Source organism: Colletotrichum navitas (assembly GCF_030913465.1).
Source record: "Colletotrichum navitas strain CBS 125086 chromosome Unknown LY79scaffold_146, whole genome shotgun sequence".
NCBI classification, from domain to species: domain Eukaryota; kingdom Fungi; phylum Ascomycota; class Sordariomycetes; order Glomerellales; family Glomerellaceae; genus Colletotrichum; species Colletotrichum navitas.
The window spans coordinates 1-24,146 of record NW_026850692.1 but is presented as its reverse complement, the minus strand read 5'-3'; the positions used below and the strand labels follow the sequence as shown (position 1 = coordinate 24,146).

At 49.4% G+C, this 24,146-nt stretch overlaps 7 protein-coding genes across 7 annotated transcripts; 3 read left to right on the top strand and 4 right to left on the bottom strand.

The window, feature by feature from the left end:
- Nucleotides 1–1,217: 1,217 nt before the first annotated feature.
- Nucleotides 1,218–2,131, bottom strand: LY79DRAFT_97488 (uncharacterized protein). Its single transcript, XM_060565264.1, has one exon. The coding sequence runs from the start codon at nt 1,860–1,862 to the stop codon at nt 1,359–1,361; it is 504 nt and encodes a 167-aa protein (XP_060407499.1). The 5' UTR covers nt 1,863–2,131; the 3' UTR covers nt 1,218–1,358.
- Nucleotides 2,132–4,757: 2,626 nt separating this feature from the next.
- On the bottom strand, nt 4,758–5,070 carry LY79DRAFT_572278 (uncharacterized protein). Its single transcript, XM_060559341.1, has one exon. The coding sequence runs from the start codon at nt 5,040–5,042 to the stop codon at nt 4,860–4,862; it is 183 nt and encodes a 60-aa protein (XP_060407498.1). The 5' UTR covers nt 5,043–5,070; the 3' UTR covers nt 4,758–4,859.
- A 167-nt stretch (nt 5,071–5,237) lies between these two features.
- Nucleotides 5,238–5,572, top strand: LY79DRAFT_572277 (uncharacterized protein; the record flags this gene model as incomplete). Its single annotated transcript, XM_060559340.1, has 1 exon — nt 5,238–5,572. A coding segment is annotated over exon 1 (217 nt), but the record flags the coding sequence as incomplete, so codon positions are not given.
- On the bottom strand, nt 5,256–6,208 carry LY79DRAFT_97475 (uncharacterized protein). The gene has a single exon (XM_060565263.1). It carries the CDS (start codon nt 6,022–6,024, stop codon nt 5,548–5,550), a length of 477 nt encoding a protein of 158 aa, XP_060407496.1. The 5' UTR covers nt 6,025–6,208; the 3' UTR covers nt 5,256–5,547.
- A 2,682-nt stretch (nt 6,209–8,890) lies between these two features.
- On the bottom strand, nt 8,891–10,964 carry LY79DRAFT_584864 (uncharacterized protein; the record flags this gene model as incomplete). Its single annotated transcript, XM_060560442.1, has 4 exons — nt 8,891–9,033; nt 9,330–9,482; nt 10,328–10,409; nt 10,875–10,964. The coding sequence occupies 4 exons, from the start codon at nt 10,962–10,964 to the stop codon at nt 8,891–8,893; spliced, it is 468 nt and encodes a 155-aa protein (XP_060407495.1).
- A 1,062-nt stretch (nt 10,965–12,026) lies between these two features.
- LY79DRAFT_680836 (putative phosphatase regulatory subunit-domain-containing protein) lies at nt 12,027–14,973 on the top strand (the record flags this gene model as incomplete). Its single annotated transcript, XM_060564546.1, has 2 exons — nt 12,027–13,925; nt 14,032–14,973. 2 exons carry the CDS (start codon nt 12,027–12,029, stop codon nt 14,500–14,502), a joined length of 2,370 nt encoding a protein of 789 aa, XP_060407494.1. The 3' UTR covers nt 14,503–14,973.
- A 2,096-nt stretch (nt 14,974–17,069) lies between these two features.
- Nucleotides 17,070–17,683, top strand: LY79DRAFT_572266 (uncharacterized protein; the record flags this gene model as incomplete). The annotated part of the gene is made up of 1 exon (XM_060559339.1): nt 17,070–17,683. A coding segment is annotated over exon 1 (191 nt), but the record flags the coding sequence as incomplete, so codon positions are not given.
- Nucleotides 17,684–24,146: the final 6,463 nt, after the last annotated feature.

Sequence of the window (24,146 nt, the reverse complement as noted above, 5' to 3'; positions counted from 1 at the left end):
ACGTAGTATGCCAAACTCGTAGCTCGTCCCATCCCAGCCGCTCACCTTGTGCCGTATTCGGCTCACCGTCTCCATGAGACAGACACTACATAGTATGGCCGCCGGAGAAACGAGTCATGGTTGGCTGGCCGTAAGCGTGCGAGGGGTTTGCTGCCAGAGACAGTCATCTAGGTATCCTGAGATAATCTAGAGTTTAGACGTCGATCACGGTAATGGCATCATCTAATGATGACAAGCACCCACACTTTAACTACGGCCTCCACCTTTCTCTAACTCGGCCAACCATCGTAGACGCACCGACGCGATATCTAGATGGATGGAACGACAACGTAGCGTCGTGTCGATAATGCTTTGGGTGGGGGAATCGTTGCAAGAGTCAGTTTGGCGACACGGAGGCGTCTGAAATCATCCTTGCTCCCTCCCCGAAACACTGCCGGCAACGGTCTGGAATACACCTGGAGACAGCTGTCGTCTGGGGAAGAATACGCCACCATGGCCGCTGGGGCATGGAAACAAAGGAGTGCCAATATGTGAACAACCAGCTTTGGTCGACCAGTCATCCCTTCCCTCTCTCGCCCAGTTTGATGCTGGTCCTTGGGCGCATTCCCCTTGAGGCCATTGAGCCGCTCCCAACGAAACGGACCGACGAATCAGCACCCTGGACGCCATGGCAGCGTGGAGCTGAGAGGGCCGGGTCCACCAAATGTCAGGGCGGGAAATCTCAGGTGCTCCAAAACTGGAAGAAACCAACACTGGATGATATGATACTGTCAGGCCACTGTTCGTGCCGGCCAAGGCCAGTTCCAGACTAGCGCGGAGCAAAATCAGTCGGAAGACGGATTGCTTCTTAGGTATCAGTATAACTCGGCAAACTCGCCATCTCAGCTACATGCCGGGGTAATTAATTGGTTGTCGCCACTCCCGCAGTTCTCTGGGCGTGATGCCGGTCGCGTTGGCAAGTGTTCAGTGTACCGGCGATCATCTGATAACAGGATGGCGCGGTTGCAAGCAAGCATCAAACAGCAACGACAACCGGGTGGGATCTTCGTACTCAAAGCCGTTAGATCCGGTTTCTGCATCGATCTTGGCACTAAAATCCGGTCCCCGCAGGCGTCCAAGGCTCTCCCCTGCTGCACGTGTGATGGGTGGTAGGGTCCTCCTGGATTAGGGGATTTGTGGAATGGCCATCTACGTAGTAGGCTGTGTGCGGTGGTGCGGCAGCCACCATCTCGGATGTGATGTGTACGGGTTCATGACTAGGACCGCTATTGGTCCGCTCTTAAAATTTGTTCAAAGGACCTTAATCATGAGTCAAGGACGGACCAAGATGAATGCCAGCCCAGTACGTCGACACCGGATCAGTTGATTGATTGAACAGATGTCGAAAGGCGGGTATTTAGCATCTCCAAAGAATTTGACGCAATTCCTTCCATCAAGCTGCAGTAATAAGCGGTTCCTGGCGCTGCGTTTAACCGTATTTGTGTCGCGATGCGTACTCCGTGCCACCAGTGCATAGCCCTCCTTGTCTCCCCTCTGCAACAGAGTATTCTCGGAGTTGGCGAGCTTGATCCGTCCAGCCGTCCGTCCCACCAGGAAAGATACTGCGTGCTCGGTGCCGCTTCTAGTCCGGATGCGATGGCGAAGTCGGGCGGGTCGTCCAGATTCCCTGCCGTTGGATTCGATCTTCGAGGTCCGCCGAACTCTCCGAACTCCTTCTGGCAACGAGACCTTGTAATGAATAGGTGTGGCTTGCACCATGGCTTGCGTGCTTTGTCTGTGCATGACTTTACTGACGCCCCGCCCCGGATGATCCGTGTCAGAATGCCAGAAGCAAAGGCTGAACAAAATCCAATGCTGTTCATAAAGGAGCCTAGACGAGGTTGGCAGGGGCCATCGAGGACGCGCGGTGAATCAAGCGCAATGATAGCACGACTTGGGCATCTCAGATTGCGATGCCGATAATAGCGAAAAGTGATGAGACCCGGTTGTGGGGAGGTGTGTGCTAACCAACGGCGTGATATGTATGTGTGTGTGTGTGTGTGTGTACATGGCTGATGGTGCGAGCAACGGCAAAAATTTACCACCACGACGAATGGACGCTATGCTGGCGCTTGGCTTTGAGATGCACAGTTCCACTGCCCTTTGGCGCCAAGCGCAAAATCGGCAGCCATCCACCGCGAGGCCAAGGTGAGAGGAGATGAGCAAAGTGGTATCCGGCGCACCATCATGCGCTATGCAATGGGCTCTCGATTGGGGCGACAAGGCAAGAGGGGAAATAAGATGGCAGGTATTTCCCCAAAAAGCAAAGCTGTGAGCAATAGCTTGACAGATAGATGCACTGATAGGGGGCGAAAGTGAGGTGGGTTGACAGGCGTTTAGTGTGATGCCATTTGGTGTAGCCTCAGCCGGATGGGGCTTCTTGGTGAGGCGATTCCCCACCACAGCGGCTGATGGCGCTTTTAGATCTCGACGGGCCTCTTGCACAGTTTTCGAAAAGGCCCAGTAGGAGCCTGCATCCTATGGTGACCGTGTCGTGTTGTCCGAAGTACGGCGGCGAGCGATGAAGGCTGACAATGATGTTACGACGGCCACCACCGCCGCACTGTATGGTGAATGGTCGAAGACGACGAGAGAAGGGCGGCTCAGATGGAACGGACTGTGTGGCGTGCATGGACTCGGGGATCAAATCAGGCCATGTAGATATCTGTATCCGTACTCCGTACAGACAACTTAGATAACTGGTGGGCAGCGCCTACGGCTCGGAGCTGTCATAGGCTAGACGGCGTCCATGTCTTGCATGCGCAACATGCATGCTGTGAAGCGGAGGTGAACGCAGAAGTGGATGCGCATGGATCCAAGTACTTTATGTACGCAAGTGGGATCGGGTAACATGTCTGGTGGATATGGCTACTTCACGCGTAAGCCAGCAACCGGAGGCGAGACCGCGGCCGTCCAGGCGACAACGACCGGGGTACGTACGAATAGGCAGTGGCTGCATATCGATTGATGGTCTGTACGTGTATGAAACCAACTCCGTTTGTCAGACTGGTCCGGGGTGAAGGAAGGCCCAAGTGAAGACCTGGAGAGGCAGCTGTACCGGGACACTGGGGGGATGGAGATATCCCCACCGTATGCCGCCAGATAACTCGGTTGCGTCTCTAGAAATCTCAAGGCCGGCGAGTTGACGGAGGTCGCCGACACGTAGAAGATGAGGGGTTTGCAGGCGCGGGTCACCTGAACCGGGAGCGGGCTGGTCCGTACTGCACACGACGACGCACGTAAATTCGTGGATAGCCGCTCGCTACAAAGCCAGATCGGGACATAGGGGTCGATACTTCAGGAAGAAGCAAATGGCCGGCGATTACTGGCGGCGTCGAGACGACGGGAAACCATCCGATCAGGGCGACAACACCGGGGTGCGCCTCAGTTTGGATGTGGGACATGCCAACACTGACGCAGCAGTCGACGTGGAATTGCGACAATTCATGATTGGATGTGTGCTGTTGTTGTCGTTGGTCGTGGAGTGGCTGGGTGGATGGATGCAATTACCAGAGTGGCTGGAGGATCCATCGTCATCGTTGTAAGCCAGCTTGTCCTGGGTCGCCAAAGCCACGATGTGTTTCTTCGCTGGCTAGGCTGGGCAGCGGTCAAAGGCAATTCCCTGTTCGGACGCAGACGCAGCTGGGAATACATGCCATTGCCGCATAGAAGCGGCAGCGATTGATAACGACGGGATAAGAGCAAGGATGGTAAGTAGCATCTCCGGGTCTCGCGCATTATACGCATAAAAGATGAAAAAGACAGTCAAGAGAGGTCTGTTCGTGCCGTGGCCGAAACGGGTGGTGGAGCACAGCTTCATACTGGTCGAAGCAGGAGAAGTTGATGTTGCAGCGGGATGTTAATTTGACCAAATTGATTTTATTTTAATTTTAATTTTACGCTATTCCAAACTACGTGCGTACCTCCCGCTGATAAGGAAGGAGAGAGCAGTTTTGCGTCGGTATGCCTCTTTCTTGGTGGGGGGTAGGGACAGCCTTGGATCGAGAGGCTAGACTCGGTCGATTGTGTGGGGGCGGTGCACCGTGCACCGTGCACCTACCTACTATGTAGGTACTTGGCCTTTACAGGCAAGTAAGTACGTATCTAGGACCTTTGCTGCCTGCCATTCCCATGTTGAATCTTAGTCATTCGGATCCAGTTATGCTCTCCGCGAATACCCACTCGCCCCCCTTCCTCGCTCCCCGTCCTTTTCCCAAAGTACGTACCTACTTCGGCACGGTGCTGCGAAAACCCGCACTCCGGCCTGTCCGCAACACCATCGGCGCAGTCTCTCTACTTGGACATGATAAGCCAGGATTGGAACTCAGCAAACCTCCCCAAACGCAGCAGAGAGAATGACTAGGCCACGGATACTCAGAAATACCAAGGTACCTGGGTAGTAGATAGCAAGCAGCATTCGTCGACTGTGAGCATTTCCGTACGCGAGCGTCCGGACGGCCAGTCAGAGTCCGTCACCATCTCCACAATGGCAGAAAGCTTGGACCACATCGGGGAGAAAGAGATGTACCAGATAGGTAGGTAAAAAAGAGAAAGAGAATTAGATAAAGAAGGAGAGAAAAAAAAAAGAAGCCACGCCTCATCCCATCTCCTCGTTTGGTCTGGAGAGTCGCGCCTGCGGGAGCCACTGAACGGCCCGAGCGGTGCCTGCTCTTACCCCAATCGAAACACCTTTCCCTCCCCCTGTTGTGTAAGTAGGTCGTTGGTGACAAGGCACTTGGCAAATAGCATTTTCCCACAAAAGGAAAAGAAAACAGAAAAGAAAAAAGAAAAAGAAGAAGAAAAAAAAAAGGAACGAAACTCTACCCAATCGCCGATGCAAAGGCAAAGCAACATTTGTAATACCGGTAGTAGCTGCGGCACTCTGCTTTGCTCCATTGTTTAACTCGGCTGGGGACTTGCAAAAAGAAACATTTGCTATCGCCAATGCAACCATCGGTAGTGTCAGGAGAATAGGATGCGACTTTGCGTTTTCGTTGCGCCATTTCTACAACGTCCACTGGCAGCTGAGTGGTTGGCTTTCTCGACTTATCGGACGTGTCCATTCGTGTCGGTACCGTTCTCCATGGTTGGGGATGAGTGAGACATTTGACGTGGGATAAAAATTCTTCACTGGGATATGTTGTCTCCAATGCCGCATACCGGGCGCGCGCCAAATGGGCCCCCAAGGCGTGGCATGACATGGCTGCTACGAGAGATGATGGTTGATGGGGACTCGCTCAACATTCTCGACCCTACATACTGTACTACACAGTAGCATCAGTGCCATCCTTGTCCATGCCAGTGCTAGCTGTGACGCTGATGGCCGCTGTTGATGCTGGCGCCGGCATCGGTCGTTCATATCGTCTATCATCGCCTGCACTGGCCCGGCCGAAGCGCTGGCTGACTGACACTTCACTCAACCCACCAGGTTGGCACTGTCTTAGCCTTGGTTGCGTAACACACACACACACACACACACACACACACACACTCGAATACACTCACTTACTAACGCTGTGTACGCATACACACAACACACACAGCGCCAACACCAGCGCCAGTCAGCGTTAGCATTCGCATCAGCACTGGCACTGGCACTGGCACTGGCACCCGCATTAAAGGGATGCAAGGTCGCCTGACTGACCAGGCCGACAGACCGCCTCGGGTCTCTGGTATTCCAGAAGACCTGTCGCCCACCCCGAAGCAAGCAGCAGGGCGTGGAAGAAACGAAGCTTTTCGCATGCGTGTTTGATGCTTATCATACATTCGTCCTTGTTGGGAACAGTTCCAGAGCAGGCAGGCGGCTGCGGGGGGGCGTCTGTCCAAAACAGAGAAGACATGGAGCGTGGACAAAAGCGGAATGTGGATCGGACAGTGTCTTTGCGCATCCCACAACTCTCCGTCTCCGATCCGCAATCTTCGTCCAGTGTCTCGAGTGCTGGTTCCAGCTCCGCTTCGCCTCATCCAGGCGTGATCCTTGGGCATGTCGCTTGTTGTATCCACCGAATACGGGCGCGGATCTGATCGTCAGGACGGGTCCGTCGGCGGATTCCTATCGCTGCGTGTCAACGGCGGGCCCTCAATAGCCGCATACTGCAATTGGACTGTCCCAGCAATAAGGTTCGCGCTGCGCAGGACCAGTCGATATCAAAAGGCTGCTCGAGTCGTGTCGTTGCCCCCTTACCGGTCAAGGCCGCGCGGGCGGCATCTGAGGGCATTTCGACCACGGTTGGCGGATCAAACAAGTAGTAGTGCACGAAAGGGGGCGATGTAATAAAGATACGAAGAACAAGGAAGAAAGAATCATGGCGAAGGTGAGACGCGACCGAGACGCGCCCCAACAGAACAATAGCGTCACGATGACAGCTTGCTCGCTTTTTTTAGGATGGATATAGACGGCTGGTGCTCCAGATAAGGAGACGATGAAAGATGGTGGTCGAGATAAGGTAACGCCGAAAGGGTGATGTAAGCGGCCCTGTTGATGATGGAAGGGGAAGGGGAAAGGCCCGGTGTATGCATGTAGTGCCCATGGTACAATGGGCCACGTCGTGGCGTGGTTGGAGCTGGCTGTGGGTGAGAGTTCGGATTTCGGGTCCGTGTACTCTGTATCTGTCCTCACTCCGCTTTATTTCCCACCCTTTCCTGCTCCCCACATGACATGGACCTCACGATGATTCCCGGCGAGGCAAGCACGTCTCAGTGGTCAAGCGAGAAAGAGCGGAGGGACACGCGCGACAGTTGGTTGGTGCACATGCTAGCAATGACATTTCGGAGCCAGCAATGACATCATAACCCTGTCTCGATGCCATGGTGAGAGATTTGTCAACTTGCTTATTTCTTCTCGGCGGGCCTCACCTCACCTCACCTCATCAGCCGCACGCGTGTTCATTGTTTAGTATTCCGTATGTTGTGCGAAATTCCTCGACCGGAGGAGGGGGCAGCTGTTTTGCATCCTAGAGAACGCTCCTCCTTCTCCTGGAAGCCAAGGCCAAGACAGGTGGTGGGCATTGCAAGCGGTATGCAGGGCAGGCTGTACTCAGCTTCAACTCTTACTCCGGAAGGAGCAGCGGAGCAGCAAGCAGGGCAGGGACGCAGTTGCCTGCAAATCGTGTAACCCCCATGCTTGAGTTCTGTTTGTGCCTGCGTCGCCGCCTTTGCCTCCTGCCGTCGCTTGCTGCCCTGCCCTGCCCTTTCCTGTCCTGCCGTTGATTGCCTGGTCGGGGCTGAGGCGACCAAAACAGGGTGTGGCAGTTGCTGTTGGCCGCAAAGACAAGAATCGAGAAGACGGACAAAAAGAGTGAAAGCGAGAGAGAGACAGAGCTTCCCCGGCAAGGTGGGACCGTGTCAACCGTACAGTGCCCCACCACCCCTTCCCCTTCGGCAAGCGAGAGACATAAGAGACAAGAAACGCCACAATCTCCGTCCCCAGCTCGATGACGATGCGAACGGTATTCTCTCATACCGGCCGCCCTGCCAACTGCCATGCCCGGTATGTACGGCAGGCACGTCGAGGCAAACGGGAAATCGAGAACCGATGAGGACCGATGATGTAGACGAAAAGGCCCAAACGGCGCACTGGGGGTAGAGACTGTTGAGGAAAGGGCTAAGAAGATATAAACTCAAGTTTACTTGAAGCAGGTTTTTCGAGTCAAACCATAGGCACCCAGACACAGACGAAAGGCCCCTCCTGGAGTCGCAAATGCGGCGGTGGCCGTCGCCGACGAGCATCGTACGGTGGTGTCGCCGCCGCATGATTTAGTATCTCACGTCGCATTCAGTCGGCTCAGCCAGCGGCGCGGTTGGACCCTGATACTGCCTCACGGCCCGCACGGAAGGAGGAAGAAGCAAATCGAGATATTGACATAGTCAGCGGGACCAAGACTAAGGTATCCGTCCATGAGTTGTGGCCAGACTGGCAACTCTTAATGTTACACTGCCCCTCGGCTTGACAGAACAATGCACATTGTTTTCATGAGGCGTAGTGCCGCCGCTGCTGCTGCAAACCTGCAAGATGAAGGGGGGTTATACCAGTAGGTAGGAGGTAGTAGTAGGTATGGTACATGCCTGTAGTATTTGACTTGGTCGATGGAAATTCATTGGATGTTTGGGTAAGGCGGATAAGTGCGTGCTGTGCAGTGTCGGCTTATCTGGGGTTGGACTAGGTTCTATCGAGTCTGGATAGTCAAAGAGTCTCGAGCCTGTCGAGAGCCGCTGGCTGGATGTCATGCTCTTTGAGAAAATGATGGGACCATCATTTCTAAATCAGCACCAACGCTAAGCCAGCTCGGTCGGATCCCTGTCCCCTGCTCCTGCTGCGCGGCCCTCGAACCAGTCGGTACGTACCCCGCACGCTTACCCATCTCCCCCTGCTAGCGTGGAATCGACCGACCCCACCTTCTCACCTTTTTTTTTTTCCCCTTCTCCTTTCGCGAAAGAGAGAGAGGGAAGGGACATCCCACCGTCCGTCCCATCAAACATCTTTCACTGTCCGCCATCCAGCCCCCAACCTGTTTCCTGTACTGTGCGAGAGTGTCGTCCGCCGCTGGCCGGTGAGCACCTTTGCATTGTGGCTCTGTGGCTTTCATGCCTCCCTCCTCTTCCTCCTCCCTTCCCGCCCAGGCACTAGGCAGTCTTGACCGAGAAAGGAGGACTGACAACATCTCAAAGCCGGACTACTTTCTCCTGGCCTTTCCCTCCCTCCACGTCGTCCGTACTCACTGAGTTCGGCTCAACTCAATCCCCCTCGTACTGAATGGAACCTTGATATCTTCCGGGCTTGCTTGGCTGCTTGGCTGTTTCCCCGCCGGCCAGCGCCCAGCACCGCCTGTCCTTGCCCCGGCCACTTCATGTTTCAATTGTCCTCTGCTTGTCTGTTCTCGGCGCTGACACTGACAATGCGAAGCATACATGCCTCGGCGGTGGGCATGGGTATTATTGGGTCCTCTGCGGGGAGCTTTGTGGCTTTGGGACCTTGGTGTATTCCTGTACGGAGTACTACATGTGGATGAGAACGAATGGCCAGGGTAAGGTCATTGCTGGCTGATCTGGTTTGGAAATTTTTAGCTCTACCTGAACCTCAACGTCTTACCCCCGCCGCCGCAACCATGAATCTCGATACCGGAGCAGATGTAACGGTGGCCGGTAGCAGTCTCCAAACCGAAAAGAAAGGGGAAAATTCAAAACAAATCAGGGCATGCCATCTCCATCCGGTCCGAGGGAGTCGATAAGGCAATGGAGCAGACGTGAAGTAGACCGAAGTCGGGCCAAAGCAAACGGAACCAACCACATACATGCCCGAGCACGACTGGCGGGCCTGCCGCCGCATGCTCTGCTCAGGCCAAAGACAGCGGGCGCCAGTCGCTGCACACTTGTCGTGGTGCATTTGCCAAAGGTACTATTGCCAATGGAGGAGGGGGTGGTGACTGCAGGCAGCGAGCCTCTCTCTGGTCCGATACCTACAGTAGAGTATCCCCTGGTGCGCAGGTCGTGACCTCTGGACTTGGCCAGATAGCTTACAGTAGAGAGCACACTTGTCGTGCCGTGCGCGTCGTCCGTCGCCTCCCCCCCCGCCCCCTTCTCGTTGTTGGCAGCAAGTAGTAGTGTAGGTAGGTTGTATACCACCTGCTACTGCGTATGGTACATGCCCATCTGGTAGTGTAGATGTCCATGGTAGCGGTGGACACGCATGCCTGGTGGCTGCCCCTCATTCGACTTGCATTGTATGTGGTGTGATGTGGTGTGTACGCGGTATTCGGTATTCTCATAACGGGCATCAGCGGCGACCGTTCCATTGATCTCTTGTCCTGTCTGTATCTTTAGGAAACACAGCTTCATGTCCAGCTACCCGCACTGGCCCGATGTCGACAGGAGGAACAAGAGAGAGGTAGATACGCCAATACCGGACGGCCAGGTTGGTTCCTCAACGCAACCAGCGTCGTCGAGCCAGTCCGGCTTGCCGTCTCCGTGCCACTATCCCGCGCAGGTCGCCTCGTCTCTTTGCTTCCTTCCATTCCGCCCCACCCTTCTCCCACGACACACCCTATCCGCGAACACCCCCCCCTTTTCCCCTCCTCGGATTTTTGCTCAGGCCACACCCCAGAGCCCGCCACACACCCCAACCTTCCACCACCCCGGCCATCTTTCGTCCTCGCACCTTCCTCCCATCTTCTTCTTTCGCCTCCTCAACACACACCTCTCGTCACCGACCCGCCTACGGCCAGCCCACACCGGGTGGGTCCTATGAACCGTGCGTCTTCTCCTTCCTCCACAGTATTTTTTTTTTTCTTACTTTCGCCATTGTCTGTTCTTGCAGGGATGCCCCTGACCATCAGGTACGTGCTACTGTGACCTTCCGCCGCCTGGAACAGAACCTAGAGCAGCAGCATCAGCAGCAGCAGCAACACCACCCACACCCCCGGTCCCGGCTTACTTTCTCTCACCCCCCCTCCCACTTGAGATCCTGGTCCTAGTCGCCATTGCACTTAGGGTGTGTGTGGGTATGAATGAGTGAGTGAGTGTGTCTGTGTGTGTGTGTCGGTACGTAGTTGCTGGTGGTGCCGGGACCAGGACTAAACGGCCTGGTAGCTTTTTTCCCTCCCACCATCTCTTTTTGCTGGAAGCGGTACCTGCTGCTACTGCTGCTGCTGCCGCCGCCGCGCTCGCTGCACTTGGAAACTCGGGTTGGACGGGGGAGCAGCGCTGGGACTGTGCTCACCATTCAAAACCACTCCGTCCCCTCCGGAGCCGCCCACCAGATTGCTCTCTCACAATCTTTGTGTGCTTCAAACACCAAAGTCAACCACCACCACCGACTTCTCAATCCTCCTCCTCGTCACCTGTCGTAAGAGACCCGAACCTTCTCTTCTTCCTGACCACCAAGAAGGAAGGCCACCACACGAACCAGCACCAAAGAGAGTCATCGACATTGCTCTCTTCTCTCTCAGGCACGGAAGGATTGACCCCATAGTTCACGCTATTGACAGTCTCCTCTGCCTTTTTCGACTCAAGACAGGCTCAACTGTCTCGTCTCCCGTCCTCGTGTTCCTCCCAATTCCGAACAATTTCGACCCACGATCCCCACGAACGCCGCAAGCCACCTTGTCGTGCGTCTCTCTCGCCTGGCCTCGCCGCATCTCGCCCCCATCGGACCCCTTCCTTCGAGACACCTCGCCCCCGGTCCTAGACTCGTCATTGCATTCCACCTGCTTCGACGGCATCTCCACGGGACCCTCCTCCCCAGCTACCGACATTCCTTGTCGCCTAGCAAACAAGAGCTCTCATTTTGCACCTGTTGCTGGAATATTGCCAGTGCAAAAAGCCCTTGAGCCGCACTTCTCCTTGTAGGATTTCTCCATCCATGTAAGTGGTCTACCACGACTCCATACCCAGCCATTCTTTTGTAAAAACCGAAAATCGCCGACAAAAAGATCAAGAAAAAAATACACCATCTCCGTCATTGCTACATCGTTTTTATTTTTATTTTTCACCATTCAGTCATACTGCATTTCCTTTTGCGTGTGTCGCTGCCTTTTCATCATTTTGTTACCGCGGCGTCTTGTATCCTACTACGCCACCGCCGTCATCCGCTCCCTCCCTTTTTTTCATTGCCTCTTTTCCTTGATTCTTCTTTTCTCTTTCCTTTTCGGCTGTTTCGATTTCGATTTTCGATCTATATGCTCCACCACTCATTTCCTTAATCAATCAACTCCAAATCTTGAAGGGGGGAAAAGGAAGGGGAAAAAAAGTCATCAGACCGGACTGACGAGAACTTTCCGATAATACAGAAAACCTAATCCTACCGGCAACCCTTTCGTCACTTTCCGGCCGCTCCGTCCATACTATCCTATTTTTTTCTTCCGCATGAATTGATACCAATTTGCATTTTTACACTATTCCGAGCCGTCACGGACTCCACAAACACCGTGCCGGGTGCACGAATCCGACCTACAACCAAAACCTACCTCCTAAATATTAGAGACACGCTCGTCATGCCTTACACACCTCCCTCCCACAGCCGGTCGCCCGCGAGCTCCGCACCATCTTCGCCCGACATCAGCCGCCGCTCATCGTTCCAATCCAGCCCGAGACCTTCATTACCAAGGTCGGCATCGTACCTCACAAAGCACAGAAGGACCCCTGCCGCGGCGACAGATGCCCCTCCAAACAACTCCTCCGACCAACCGACGCCTCCCGGTACATCAGACGACTTGAAAGGTATGGCAACGAACAGCAGCGTGCGGCAATCGCCACCCCCGTTGACGGACGAGAGAGGTATGCCTAAGGGCGCTATCATCTCCCCGCCGGACTCTGGCAGCGAAGAAGAAGATGTCGCGGAACGGGGCAGGCAGATCGAGAACTTGAAGGAGCTTCAAGAGGCCATTAGCCAGATTCCCGTCCACCGGGAAGCATCGCCCACGCGCTCTAAGCTTGACCAGCCAACCCTGGCTCTCATCACCAAGGACGACCTCCCCAAGGAGGGCTTTCCTACTAGCTTCAGCACCAGCTCGCTGGATGCCCTCGCAAAGACCGTCGCTCGCCGCGCAACCCACGCCAGATCGAGCACCGAGCCCAGAATTGTTTACGAACCAGTCTCTGCGACCGGCTCCGAATCCGACTCGGACGGCAACAACCAAGCCAAGCCCCCCATGGTGCGCAAGAAGTCTGGCGAACTTGTCCGCCCTGCTCTTCGGCCCGCCTCTGCTCGCCGGAGACCGTCCAGCATGCCCGGCACCCCAACCTTCTCCAAGGCAGTCCACTTCGACTCCCACCTGGAGCACGTTCGCCACTTTCTTCAGGTTGACAGGCCACTCGCTGTTAGCGCTGGATCTTCGCCGGTCGATAACTACGACAGTGACACCGAGTACCCTTTCCCTGGAGATGAACGCCGCGGCGCCCGCAGCCCCCCCTATGAGTGGGAGATTGTCATGGCTAGCCAGCCCGTCGATACCCCTATCCGCAGGTCTCTTCCTGTGCGCCTCGAGAGAGTATGGTTGTCGCCCGACCAGAAGAACCTTTTGGGGTCCGTCGCCGTCGCCAACCTCGCTTTCCAGAAATCCGTTACCTGCAGGTTCACCCTCGACTACTGGAAGACCACTTCCGAGGTCGCCGCCGAGTACTCGCACGAGGTCCGCCAGCAAGACGGGCCCGTCTCTCAAGACCGCTTTACGTTCACCATCAAGCTGTCCGACCTGGCTAACCTCGAGACCAAGACGCTTTTCTTCTGCATCAGGTACACGGTGAACGGCCAGGAATTCTGGGACAACAACATCGGCACCAACTTCCAAGTCGATTTCCGCAAGAAGTATCTCCCTCAGAATGGCAAGCGAGGCCTTCAGGGTGCTGCCAGCCGGCCCGCTCTCCCCCGCAGCAACCGCCGCTCCAGCCCTGCTTCAGCTCCTCGCCCCAAGTCCATGCCTGTCGGCTTCGACGACTTCCCCAACCAATCCAAACTCAACTTCGAGCAACCCATCCACGAGTACCTAGGCGAGTCGGGTCCGACGGGACTCCGCCTCAAGGTCAATAAGTCGACCGGCAATCTGGCTAGCGATAACCTCCCCAGCCGGCTGTCTGCTCCCAGCGGTCAGGCATTTGCCAACCGTTACGACTTTGGCGCCTCCCTCACTGCCGCCGTCCAGGCCGCCAAGGATACGATGGTTAGGGACCGCAACCCGGACGGGCTCTATATGAAGAGCCACCGCCAGATCCAGGTTCCTTCCCAGCAACCGCAGCAGCCTCAGCAGACCAAGCCTGCCCCACCCCCAGCGGCCACCAGAAGCGCCCCCGCTATCCCCAAGTCTGCTGTGCGACCTACTGTTCCTGGCACCGACTCACCTAACACCATACTCGCATCCTCATCGTACGAGGAGCTGGTCAACAAATATTGCTTTGTACGTACTTCTGGTCAACCATCACCCATGCCCGACCCTTTCACCGACTCTCAACGATCGCCCGCTCTCAGCCCAGAAAGCATGTACTGACCTTGGCACTCAACAGTTCGGCTCCAAGCAGTCTAGCCCGCAGATCAAGGATGGCACTTTGAGAAGTGGAAAATTCGACGGAGCTGACGACGGCTTTGCCACCCGGGCTTCCAACAGCACAACCTCGAGCTCCAACGGCAGCCCGAGCATGGCCCACCAGGCCCAGCACGCTGGGCCCGCGCAGCACCACGCCTTTCACATGCGCGATTCCAACCCTTACTTCAACCACCCTTTGGGAGCCTACGGCGCGTCTCCCGCATCATCTCCACTCAACCACGCCACCTTGCAACAACCCGAGCGATCCGCAAACCATCGTCCGAGTCAGGCTTCCACCCCAGCGACAATGAGGTCTGCCCCCTCGGCGGCCTCGACGGGTGGCTTTCCTTTCGCCGGTACGTCGCCGAATGAATTTCCATACGCCCAGCAGCTGCAGGAGCGATTTCCATTCAATACGGAGACTCATGCCGCAACAGCAATTAGGGGTTAATTACGGCGCTTCTCGCTCTCCTCCATAACCGCATCACCTCTGCGGCTTCGTCATTTGACGTTTTTCAATTGTGTTTTTCGACAAAAAACTGGCCTTACTTCAACCAACGGCGTTAATCGGTATCTCGATACCAAAGGCCAGGGACGGCCAAGGCATCGCGGGGCGTTCAAAGAGTTTTTACATTTCATGACCCTCGATCCGACTTGATGACGACACTCCCAAGCATACGATGGGCATACCGGAGTCAAACGCGTGGAGGGTGGGAAATAAGCCTTGCTCTTCTCACTCCTTTTAACACTCATACCTGATGAGCTCAACGCAGTGTCGAGGGAATGATTCTCCTTTACGGATGGTACATAGGAACGAACAGCATACAAGGAGTTCCTTTAATGCATAATTCGATCTTGCCTTCACTCTTGCTGGACCTTCAAAAAGCGGTCATTATCAGCTCGTCGATTCGTCTTGTTTTGCTTTCATCCTTCGGTCTGGTTTTATGTGAGTGGTCAAGGGACCAGAACCTCTAGCACACGGTACGGGGGGGGGGAGGGGGGGTTGATAGGTTCCAAAGGATACGGTTATCATTTGTGTCGGAATGGTTTTGGGTCTCGGTATCGGGCATGGGAATTGGCCCCTTTTGCAGTTCATTGAGCGTCCCCCAATACGGGCATGGCCTCGCGTTGTCTGCTGTCGACCCTAGCCGCCTTGGTTGTTTTTGCGCTGGTCTTGTACCGTGTTGCATTCACCAGCCCGGTCAAGGTCGGACCGTCCGGCAAAAAGCCCGCGGGGATGGATAAAAGTTGAGAAACTGAGTCTTTGAAATTGAAGAAATCGACTCGTTCGTTTGTCACAATGGGTACCGGTTTCATACACTGGGCGTTGGGAAGATGGACGCGCAGTCGCTTGAGCAGAAAGCGTTCGGCCTGGTTTGGCTTGATTAGTTAGGGTAGCATGGGAAGACGGAAAAAAGAAAAACCTGCCATTGCTCTCATAACCTGGCCATCCCCGCTGTCTCGTCCACGTGTATATGAGGATCTCTGCTGGCTTTCCGATCGTGTTGCTTCCTGCATACGACGATGGGAATTAACGAGTAACGCGGTACGGTAAGCTGCATGATCCTCGCTTGCGCGGTCGTGCAGGTTGATGATGCCATCAAGCTGGCGCTTCGTCAAACCTGCTGATTCGAGAACTGGCTTACATGGCCTGCTGATGCGTCTCGAAACCCGCCTATCTAATGGCAGCATCACAAAGGAACCTGGCCGAAGTCTTGTCAGCATCCACACGCCAGCTTAGTTCCTCGACACGGGCGTATCAAGAAGATGCGACGGGGGTGGATATGGTCTGCTTCAACTCGTTTTCCTCTTTTTCTTTCGTTGTAGTATTCAGGAAGGAGAGAGTGGACGAGTCGGTTTCTCCCCCCCCTTGTCCCCTGGGCTTATTGGTGTGCCTGGGGGGATGATCAGGATGGCTGAGGTATGTATGCATATACACCACCAGCCTATCCCACCGGGAATCCAGTCTCCGTGTCTCTTTTTGCCCTCTCCTCCCCTCCCTCGTTATTTCATTCAAAATAAGGACGGGAGAGCGTGCTACACGGCGATGTTTGGCCCGCCCCCTCTTTCGAGATGTCCTTCTTAGATACGGCGTACCCAGTAACGAGCGACGATTTGTGGAATGCACCGACGCAGGCGCCGGCGGCGGAGGGTTCCTTCGCCGGGTCCGTTCCGCAGGCTTGATGCCGTTGAGCACGGCTCCCCTCCTCCTCCTCAATCGTAGTGGTTGAAGCCGGTGACCGTTTATCCCTTCCGGGCAACGATGGTCGTAGGTGCCACAGGGACGCTGCCGTTTCGGCGTAATCTAACTCCCCCGTCTCTCTCTCTCTCTCTCGACTAATAAGTCCATATCCTGAGTGAGTGTGGGGACGAAGATGAAGAATGGGGATCGATGGCAGGGACGAGTACCCCCCATCACTGCCCGATATGATGCTCCCATCGGCATACGTCTTTGAGCCGATCGGCCGGGCCGGTCGATCAGAGACGAGTGCTCGGCCGAGTCGAGGCAGATGGCATGTCGATGCCGGTGTCACTTCTCAGTAAACTGTACATCTTTCCTATCCTAGCTTCCCAAGGCAAGGAAGATGTTATAGACCTAGGTAGCACAAATTCAACCTACACGTCTAATACATGTCCCACTACAACTGTGATCCCAGCGTCGACCTTTATAGTGATGAAGGTACTATGCTGTAGCTGCAGCCACTTAGCCAACAGCGCACCTTTGCCCGTCCCACCTCCGAGGCTTTGAAACAGGGGCGCGTGTACGTTTCCTTGGCCCCGGGATCGACGCCGCCGCGGCGCTTTTCAGTAGCTTTGTCGAGCCTCTACCGAAACTCGTCCCAGCAGCTCCTCCCAAGCCTAGCGACTTCCACCTCCGGGAGAACAGTCCAAATGCCGGGACAGCCGGTCGGTGCTGGCAGGTGCAACCCGTCTCAGGGACGATGTCACCCTCGAGTCCGACACCCCCATAGACGCTGAAAGGGTGTGAAAGGGCTTCTGTGACGAGATGTTCTGCGGCCGGGAGTCAAAATTCGGTCCGAAGCTGCTCCTCGAGCAGGGACGGGGGGGGCCTTGTCGGTTCGAGAGCGAGAGCGCAAAAGGCACCCGTCTCCTGACTCTTGGGAGTACAGCGCGCGCTATGGGCCGAGAGTAACGCGATGGGTATGTGCCCCTTTCGGGGGAGTTGCCATGCTGAAGCTGAGACGGTGAAACCCCCGTGTTCGTGGGCGGTCGTCTGCCGAATCAGCAGTTTGTTATGTTGCTTTCAGATGAGGGCGGAAATGTTTCTGCGAAAAGCTTCCCACTTCCTCTCCCCCGCTGCGTACGGGGGGGGGCTTGGTTTGCATAACCTGGTAAGCAGGCCAGCTTAGAACCGAAAACAGGAGTGTCCTCGAGAATCAAGCTCGGCGTCAGAAGAAGAGACTTCCGCCTCTGTCAGAGTCATACCTTGGGCTGGAGAGGGAAAAAAAACTTTACTAGGATGCTGGAATTGGCGCTTTGTCCGTTTGGACGAACCTTCCAATAACCTCGATCCGAGTGGGTGCTAGAGAGGGCATGGCAAGTCAAACCGGCATCCGGCGGTGGATGGCCTCGGCGTGTTGAAGTAAACTTCAGGTCATCCTGGGTGGGCTATAGCATAATACTGAGCTTGGTGGCTCCAGAGTAGGTAAAGATGACGGGAAGCTCGGGTGGGCCGTGTAGACTTGCAGTCGGACTAACGGATGGGTTCGTGAGGTTGCTGAAGATGGACGGCTTCCGGTGAGTTCGAAACGTGCCGGTAATGCGCTTGAGATGATGCGGCAAGATCAACTCCCCTCGCATACCTTTGAATGGCACACACGATGGAACATCACATTGGGAGGTGGGAATCACTGAAGCAAGTATCAAAAGTAATCTTCATCGCCGCGTGTAGCTCTTCCATCTGCTTCCCCGACTGATGGGAGTAGCGCCTCGTCTCAAGTAGGCTTCGTTCATAATACTTCAGGTGCTTCTCTCCACTTCCCTATACGCGACAGTTAGGTTCTGAGATACTCGGGCTCAGGCGTGAGAATTTGAATACACCTCACGCATTGCACTTGGCAGACGCTGTCGGCGTTGGTAATAAACCCACTAAGAGGCATATCAGCTTAACAGTAGGGACAGCGCAGCTTGAGGTCAAAGATGCCCAGGTATTGCTTGGCAAGCTAGCTCACTTCTGTGTCTACTTTAGCATTGTATAATTAAAACTCTACTAGAGTTGGATTAGACTGCAACTAGTATACGTTATAGAACCGCATTGGTGACCTATCTACCTCTAAGACAGTGTAGTCCTTGACGCTAAAGCTAATGTTGTTTCCCTAGATCTTGCCTTACGAATCCAGGAAGGTGAGGCAGTTGGGTCTGCAGTTAACTAACACTATAGCATGGCCACTGGTACTGGGCAGGGAACGGTCTTTTGTTATCTAAACCTGTTTAAGGACTAGCTTAGACTTATCTTCTGGTTCTTTGAAGTGACTGTAGGATGTACCCTAGTCTTTCTCTGAAAGATAGAATGTTGCAAGCACAGGGTGGCAACAGAGCACCGCTTGGCAGGCTGCATCCTTATCTACCTCTAGGACTTATAACTAATACTAACTAGTAGCATTCTCTAATACGACTTTAGTATTTTATCTGTTTGGCTGTGCTAGGTAGGCTTTTAAGATCTGTTGCTAAACTGTTCTAACGTTATTGTACTTGCCTTCCTAACTGAAGATATGACATATGGCTATACAAATCACTGCAGCGGCAGCATGCGTATAGTATATAGGCTCCTGCCCGTAGTCTAAAGGATTCTAAAATCTGTAGATATTCTTGTTGTTGACATACTTGTTAAGTTTAAATCTGCCTACAAGATTAAGTATTATATCTGTAGAACTAAGGCGTACTAATAGTAGTAGTGAACAAATCTTATTAAGAGCTGCTAAGGTTAACATAATGCTATATAATGCGATCTTGCTGGCCGAGGGAATGCTCTAGCCTATAGAAGCTAGGGTCAGGATTGGATGCACTACGCTGGCGACTCTTGGTGCTATGTTGAATAGCAAGCGCTGGCTATAGTGCTAGCTTTCTGCTGGTTGGTAGTGCAAGGGACGTTTAGTTGCTTCTGGGTTGCTGGCGAGGTAGATAGATGTAATTCTCACGTTCTCCTGCTGTAGGCTTCGTGCTACAGGCATTGGATTGCTATTGGTTGAGAAGCTGTCTGAAATCACAACAAGAACGCAGTGTTTCTTTTTGGGATACCCTTTAAATATCTCTAGTGACAGGTTCAGCGCGTGCTGCAACAGCGTACATCCGTATGTGTGCTGGCGAAGTGTGTCTAGCAAGGTAGGGTTGGCGGTTTTGTCTTCTGCCTCCGGACGTTCCTGTAGTTGCTCCAAAAGACAAACCACTTCACCTACTAGCTGTGGCGTTAGGTTAGTAAGTCTTTCTGCTATTCTACGTACATGCAGCGCGCAAGCCTCAGCGCCTCTGAATTCTCAATCCTTCGATCTTTGCCCTTATTAGCGGCGAGGTTGCCAGCATGTTGACCAGAACGGCAACCCATGGCGAGGCCACCCACAAACCTAATAGGGCCAAGAGTAGAACTGGCTACACCGCCTACAAGTGACCCTATAACTGTACCCTTCTGTTTAGGCATCTCTTTCTCCTGGCGTATCTCTTCATTGGTTGGTATTGTATTGACAAATTCTTTAATCTTTTCTTGATGTTGCTCAAGATGCACATTGACAATTTGCGCCTTGTTTCTATTAGTTTCTTAAGAATGTACTTCTTGATATGCGGTACGCCTTCAGCATTGGCTTGCGCGATGAGCAGGTCATGACAGGACTGGTGTTCTCTAGAGGGTCCCAGCAGCTTCGCAAAGATTAATTGCAGGTGGATATCCTTTGTTAGTATCAAGTCTGAAGTCGCTAATGAAAACATAGGCATTGGGGTTGTAGTGGCGTTCTGACTGAGCGAGCTTCAGAGCTTCGCGCATGGACCTGGACACATTGAGGAGGCAGCCGACTATAGTTGAGGGCGAGGTGTTGGTTATTGAAAATGTAATCCAAATCTTAGACTGTTGAGAGACCTTGTAAAGGTAGATGTGCAGAGAAGCATTTCGGGATGCGATTTCCCTAGAGAATATGTTCCGTGATGGTGGGTGCCTGACTCCTCTGCCTCATAGTATTGCAGAGCTACTATTGGCTACGTTTTCAAATTATTATCATGCCAGCAGTCATTACAAGAGGATCAGGCTAACGTAAGTAAGGGGAATGGGTTCGACATGATTGGTAGGTAGGCCTGGCCTTCTACGATGTATTATCAATACAGATCAGCACTTGGCCGACCTGGTACAACACCAAAGCGGCGAAAAAGGTGGCGCACTTGACCTTCGAGAACCACTATACGGCGAGGGTCACTTGACGAACGCAAGAAGCAAAGCGTAAGGGCGATTAAGTTAATGTCGATCAAGCGCTTGACGGGATAAGGGGAAGCGGCATGACGTTTAAAACCGACAAGACACCTTGTTATCTACTTCATGTGCAACTGGAGATTACTAGATAATTGGTTGGGCTTTGTCGGCAAGGGTGACACTGTCCGACCAAACCACCAGTCCTGACGATAGATACGAGACTGCATTTCTCTGTCTCCCGTGATGGCCAGACGGCTGTTCGTCACGACTGTAGCACCAACGATGGATTCTCCATTCAGTGTGCGGCAGGCGATGCGCCATGGTAGAAGAGCAACATGTATTTAGGTCATCGCTAAGAGAGGCTGCCCCTCCAATTCTTCTACATATGAGATCGCATGCATTGAAATATGCCTGTCACGAAGGCTTTGATACGCTCGTTAAGCAGCAAGCGCTTCGCTCTTAGCCTGGAAATGTAATCTGATAAGTCATTCAAGATCGGTTGACCATATCTGGAGTACTCTCTGTAACTACAACTCACTATATAGTATATATTTCCTTGTTACTAAAGCTTGATAGCGCTAATAAATACAATAGGTCTATTATATTAAACTGTAGACAGTAGATAGGCTTACTGTTAGTAACACCAAGGGGTAGGTTAATATAGTTAACTATATATATTAGTAGTAATTAATAAATAATAAGGGTAACTGTAGTTCTCTATTATACGTAAAAAAAAGAAGGATAATTATTGTAGGTTAGTTAGTTAAATAACTAACTTATTACCTATAAATCCTTAGAGAATCTATAGCTAAATATCTAAGGATTTACTAGTAATAAGTTATTAGGGTTAACTTAATAACTCTAATATTTATCTATAATAGTTAATATTATAATACTAGTAACTTTCTATAGTACTAGAAATCCTTTATTATTTATATTTAAAAGAATAGCTAAAAAATATAATAAAAATAAAAAGCTAAAAAGTATTTAATACTTTTTACTTATATAGTTTATTATATATAAAAGACTTATTTATTTATTTATATTTCTAACTACCTATTATTAACTAGCTCCTTTAATATATTATTTAGTAATAACTTTATAAATCTATTTACTAGGTTATTACTATTATAAATTTACTATATCTTATAAATCTTATAATATTTATATAACTAGTAAAAGCTATAATATTTATTATAAGTTACTTCTCTTTATAGTGTTAAGCTTTATAAGGCACTTATAAAGTAAGTATAAGTTAGTATAAGTATTATAGGTATTTATAATAGCTTAAGTAGTTAGTAATTATTATAAAGGTAGTACTAATTATATAAGTAATATTAGTACTAGTAACTATTTTATAGACCTTAGAGGTAAGTATACTATATATAACTCTTTTATACTTTATTAAGCTAAAGTAAATAATATTACTAGTTAATTTAAAGCTTTTACTATTAGTAGTAGGTTACTTAATAATTTATTTATTAGTAAAGACTATAATAAAGCTAAGTTAAAAAGTAAAGTTATAGTTATTTATAAATAAGTTATTAATAAATATAAAGAGCTTAGTAGTTATAAGGTTAATTAGTAAGAATTATAGCTATAGTTAAGGTTATTAATTTACTATTTAATTTAGTAGTTTAAAGCTTTAATCTTTTTACTATAGGTAATTAGTGTTAAGTAGTAACTAAATAGTTAAAGTAGGCTTTAGGTTAATAAATAAAAGTAATATATATACTATAGGTGTATTACTAGATATAATTTACTAGGCAGTAGGTAATTTCTTATTAATAAGTTAAAGCTTTTTACCTTAGCCTTTTTAATAAAGGGTAAGCTTACTATTAGTAGTAATAGATAATATACTACTATTAAAGGTAATAAAGTTATTAGCTATAAGTAACTACTTAGGTTTTACTATAAAAGTAGCCTTTTTAAGCTTTTTTTTTTATAAGTAAAGAATTTATTATCTATAAGGCTAATTATATTATTTATTTATATACTAATTAATCTAAAGTTACTATTATTAAGTAATAATATTAATAAGTAAAGTTAAAGGTTAATAAATCTATCTAGAGATTTTTTTATAATAGTAGTTATAAGTTACTTACTAGTAGGTTTTTACCTCTATAATACTATATAATAGTTTAGTTACTATTATTATTATATTTACTAAGTAAAGATAGTAAATTTATATAGGTAAATAAATAAAATAATATAATTTAGTAGTATTACTAATTAGGTATATACTTAGGTAATATTATATAACTAAAGAAGAAATCTATATTAAAGTAGTAAAAGGCAAAGGTAAGTATTAATTACTAGGCTATTTACTAAATAGTAAGTAACTATATAAGAATTATTTTTTATATTATTATATAACCTTAGATAATAAGCTATAATTTTTAAAGGCTACTTATTTTTACTTTTTACTTTATAGACTATATATAATTTAAATATATAAGTATTACTATAGGATTTCTTGTTATAGGTAATAATATAAAATACACTATAGTTAATAAGGCTTTTACCTTTACTTTATTAGATTTTTAAAAGGTTTACTAGGTGTAGTAATAATCTTTTTTTATATAGCTTAATAGTAAGTGTATAGTCTACCTTCTCTTTTATAGTTAAGAACACTATAGTTATAGTAAGTATATTTCTATAAAAAATAAGTATTAGGTTCTTTTATAAGTAACTATAGTATTATTATAGTAGTTTATTATTAATAATAATAGTATTATATACTTCCTTTTTAGTGTTAGTTATCTTTATAAGGTCTTTTTATACTTATATAGTATATATAGACTATCTTTTACTTATATAGAGTAGTTAGTAAGCTTATTTAGTGTAAAAGGTCTAGTTAATCTTCCTCTGTGTAGTAGGGTTTTACTATAGTAATCCTAAAGTTATATAGGCTATAAAGTAAATTAATAGTATAAGTAGTACTATTATTAATAATAAAGTAAAATAGGCTTTACTAGCTATATTTTTTATACTATATATAGATAAAGGATTAAAGGGGTAAGGTAATAATATTAGTTAAATTTAGGCTATTATATATAGCTAGTACTTTATAAAGCTATTACTTTATATAGATTTAGTGTACTATAGTTATTACTTTTTTAATTACTTTAGTGCACTATATAGTAGTTATAGTAGGTAGTAACTTATTAGTTATTTAGGGGTATACACTAAAAATAAAGAAAGTTAAGATAAGGCTATCTAGGCTAGTAGTATTATTAATTACTTTAATAGTAAGTTAAAGGGTAACTTTAGGTTTAGTGCTAGTTTCTTTATAAATAATCTTATAAGTGTAGTAAAAAGTATATAATAGTACTTAACTTTACTAATACTATAATAGGCTTTAATAAGTACTTCTTTTACTTTAATAAATAACCTATAGGTAGTATATTTAAACTTACTAAAGTAAAAATTTAGGCTAGTATTAGTTATTATTTAATTAGTAGGCTAAGATATATATTAATTTAGTATATTTATAGTACTTCTTATATATACTCTATAGTAATAGATTATAAGATTTTTACTATATTAACACTATTACTATATTAACTATATAAAGTACTAGTTTATTACTATTAAATATATTATATTAATAAAGATCTTATAGTTAAACTTTATTATTATATAGTATAAACTTAAAGTAACTAAGGCTTTAGAGTATAATT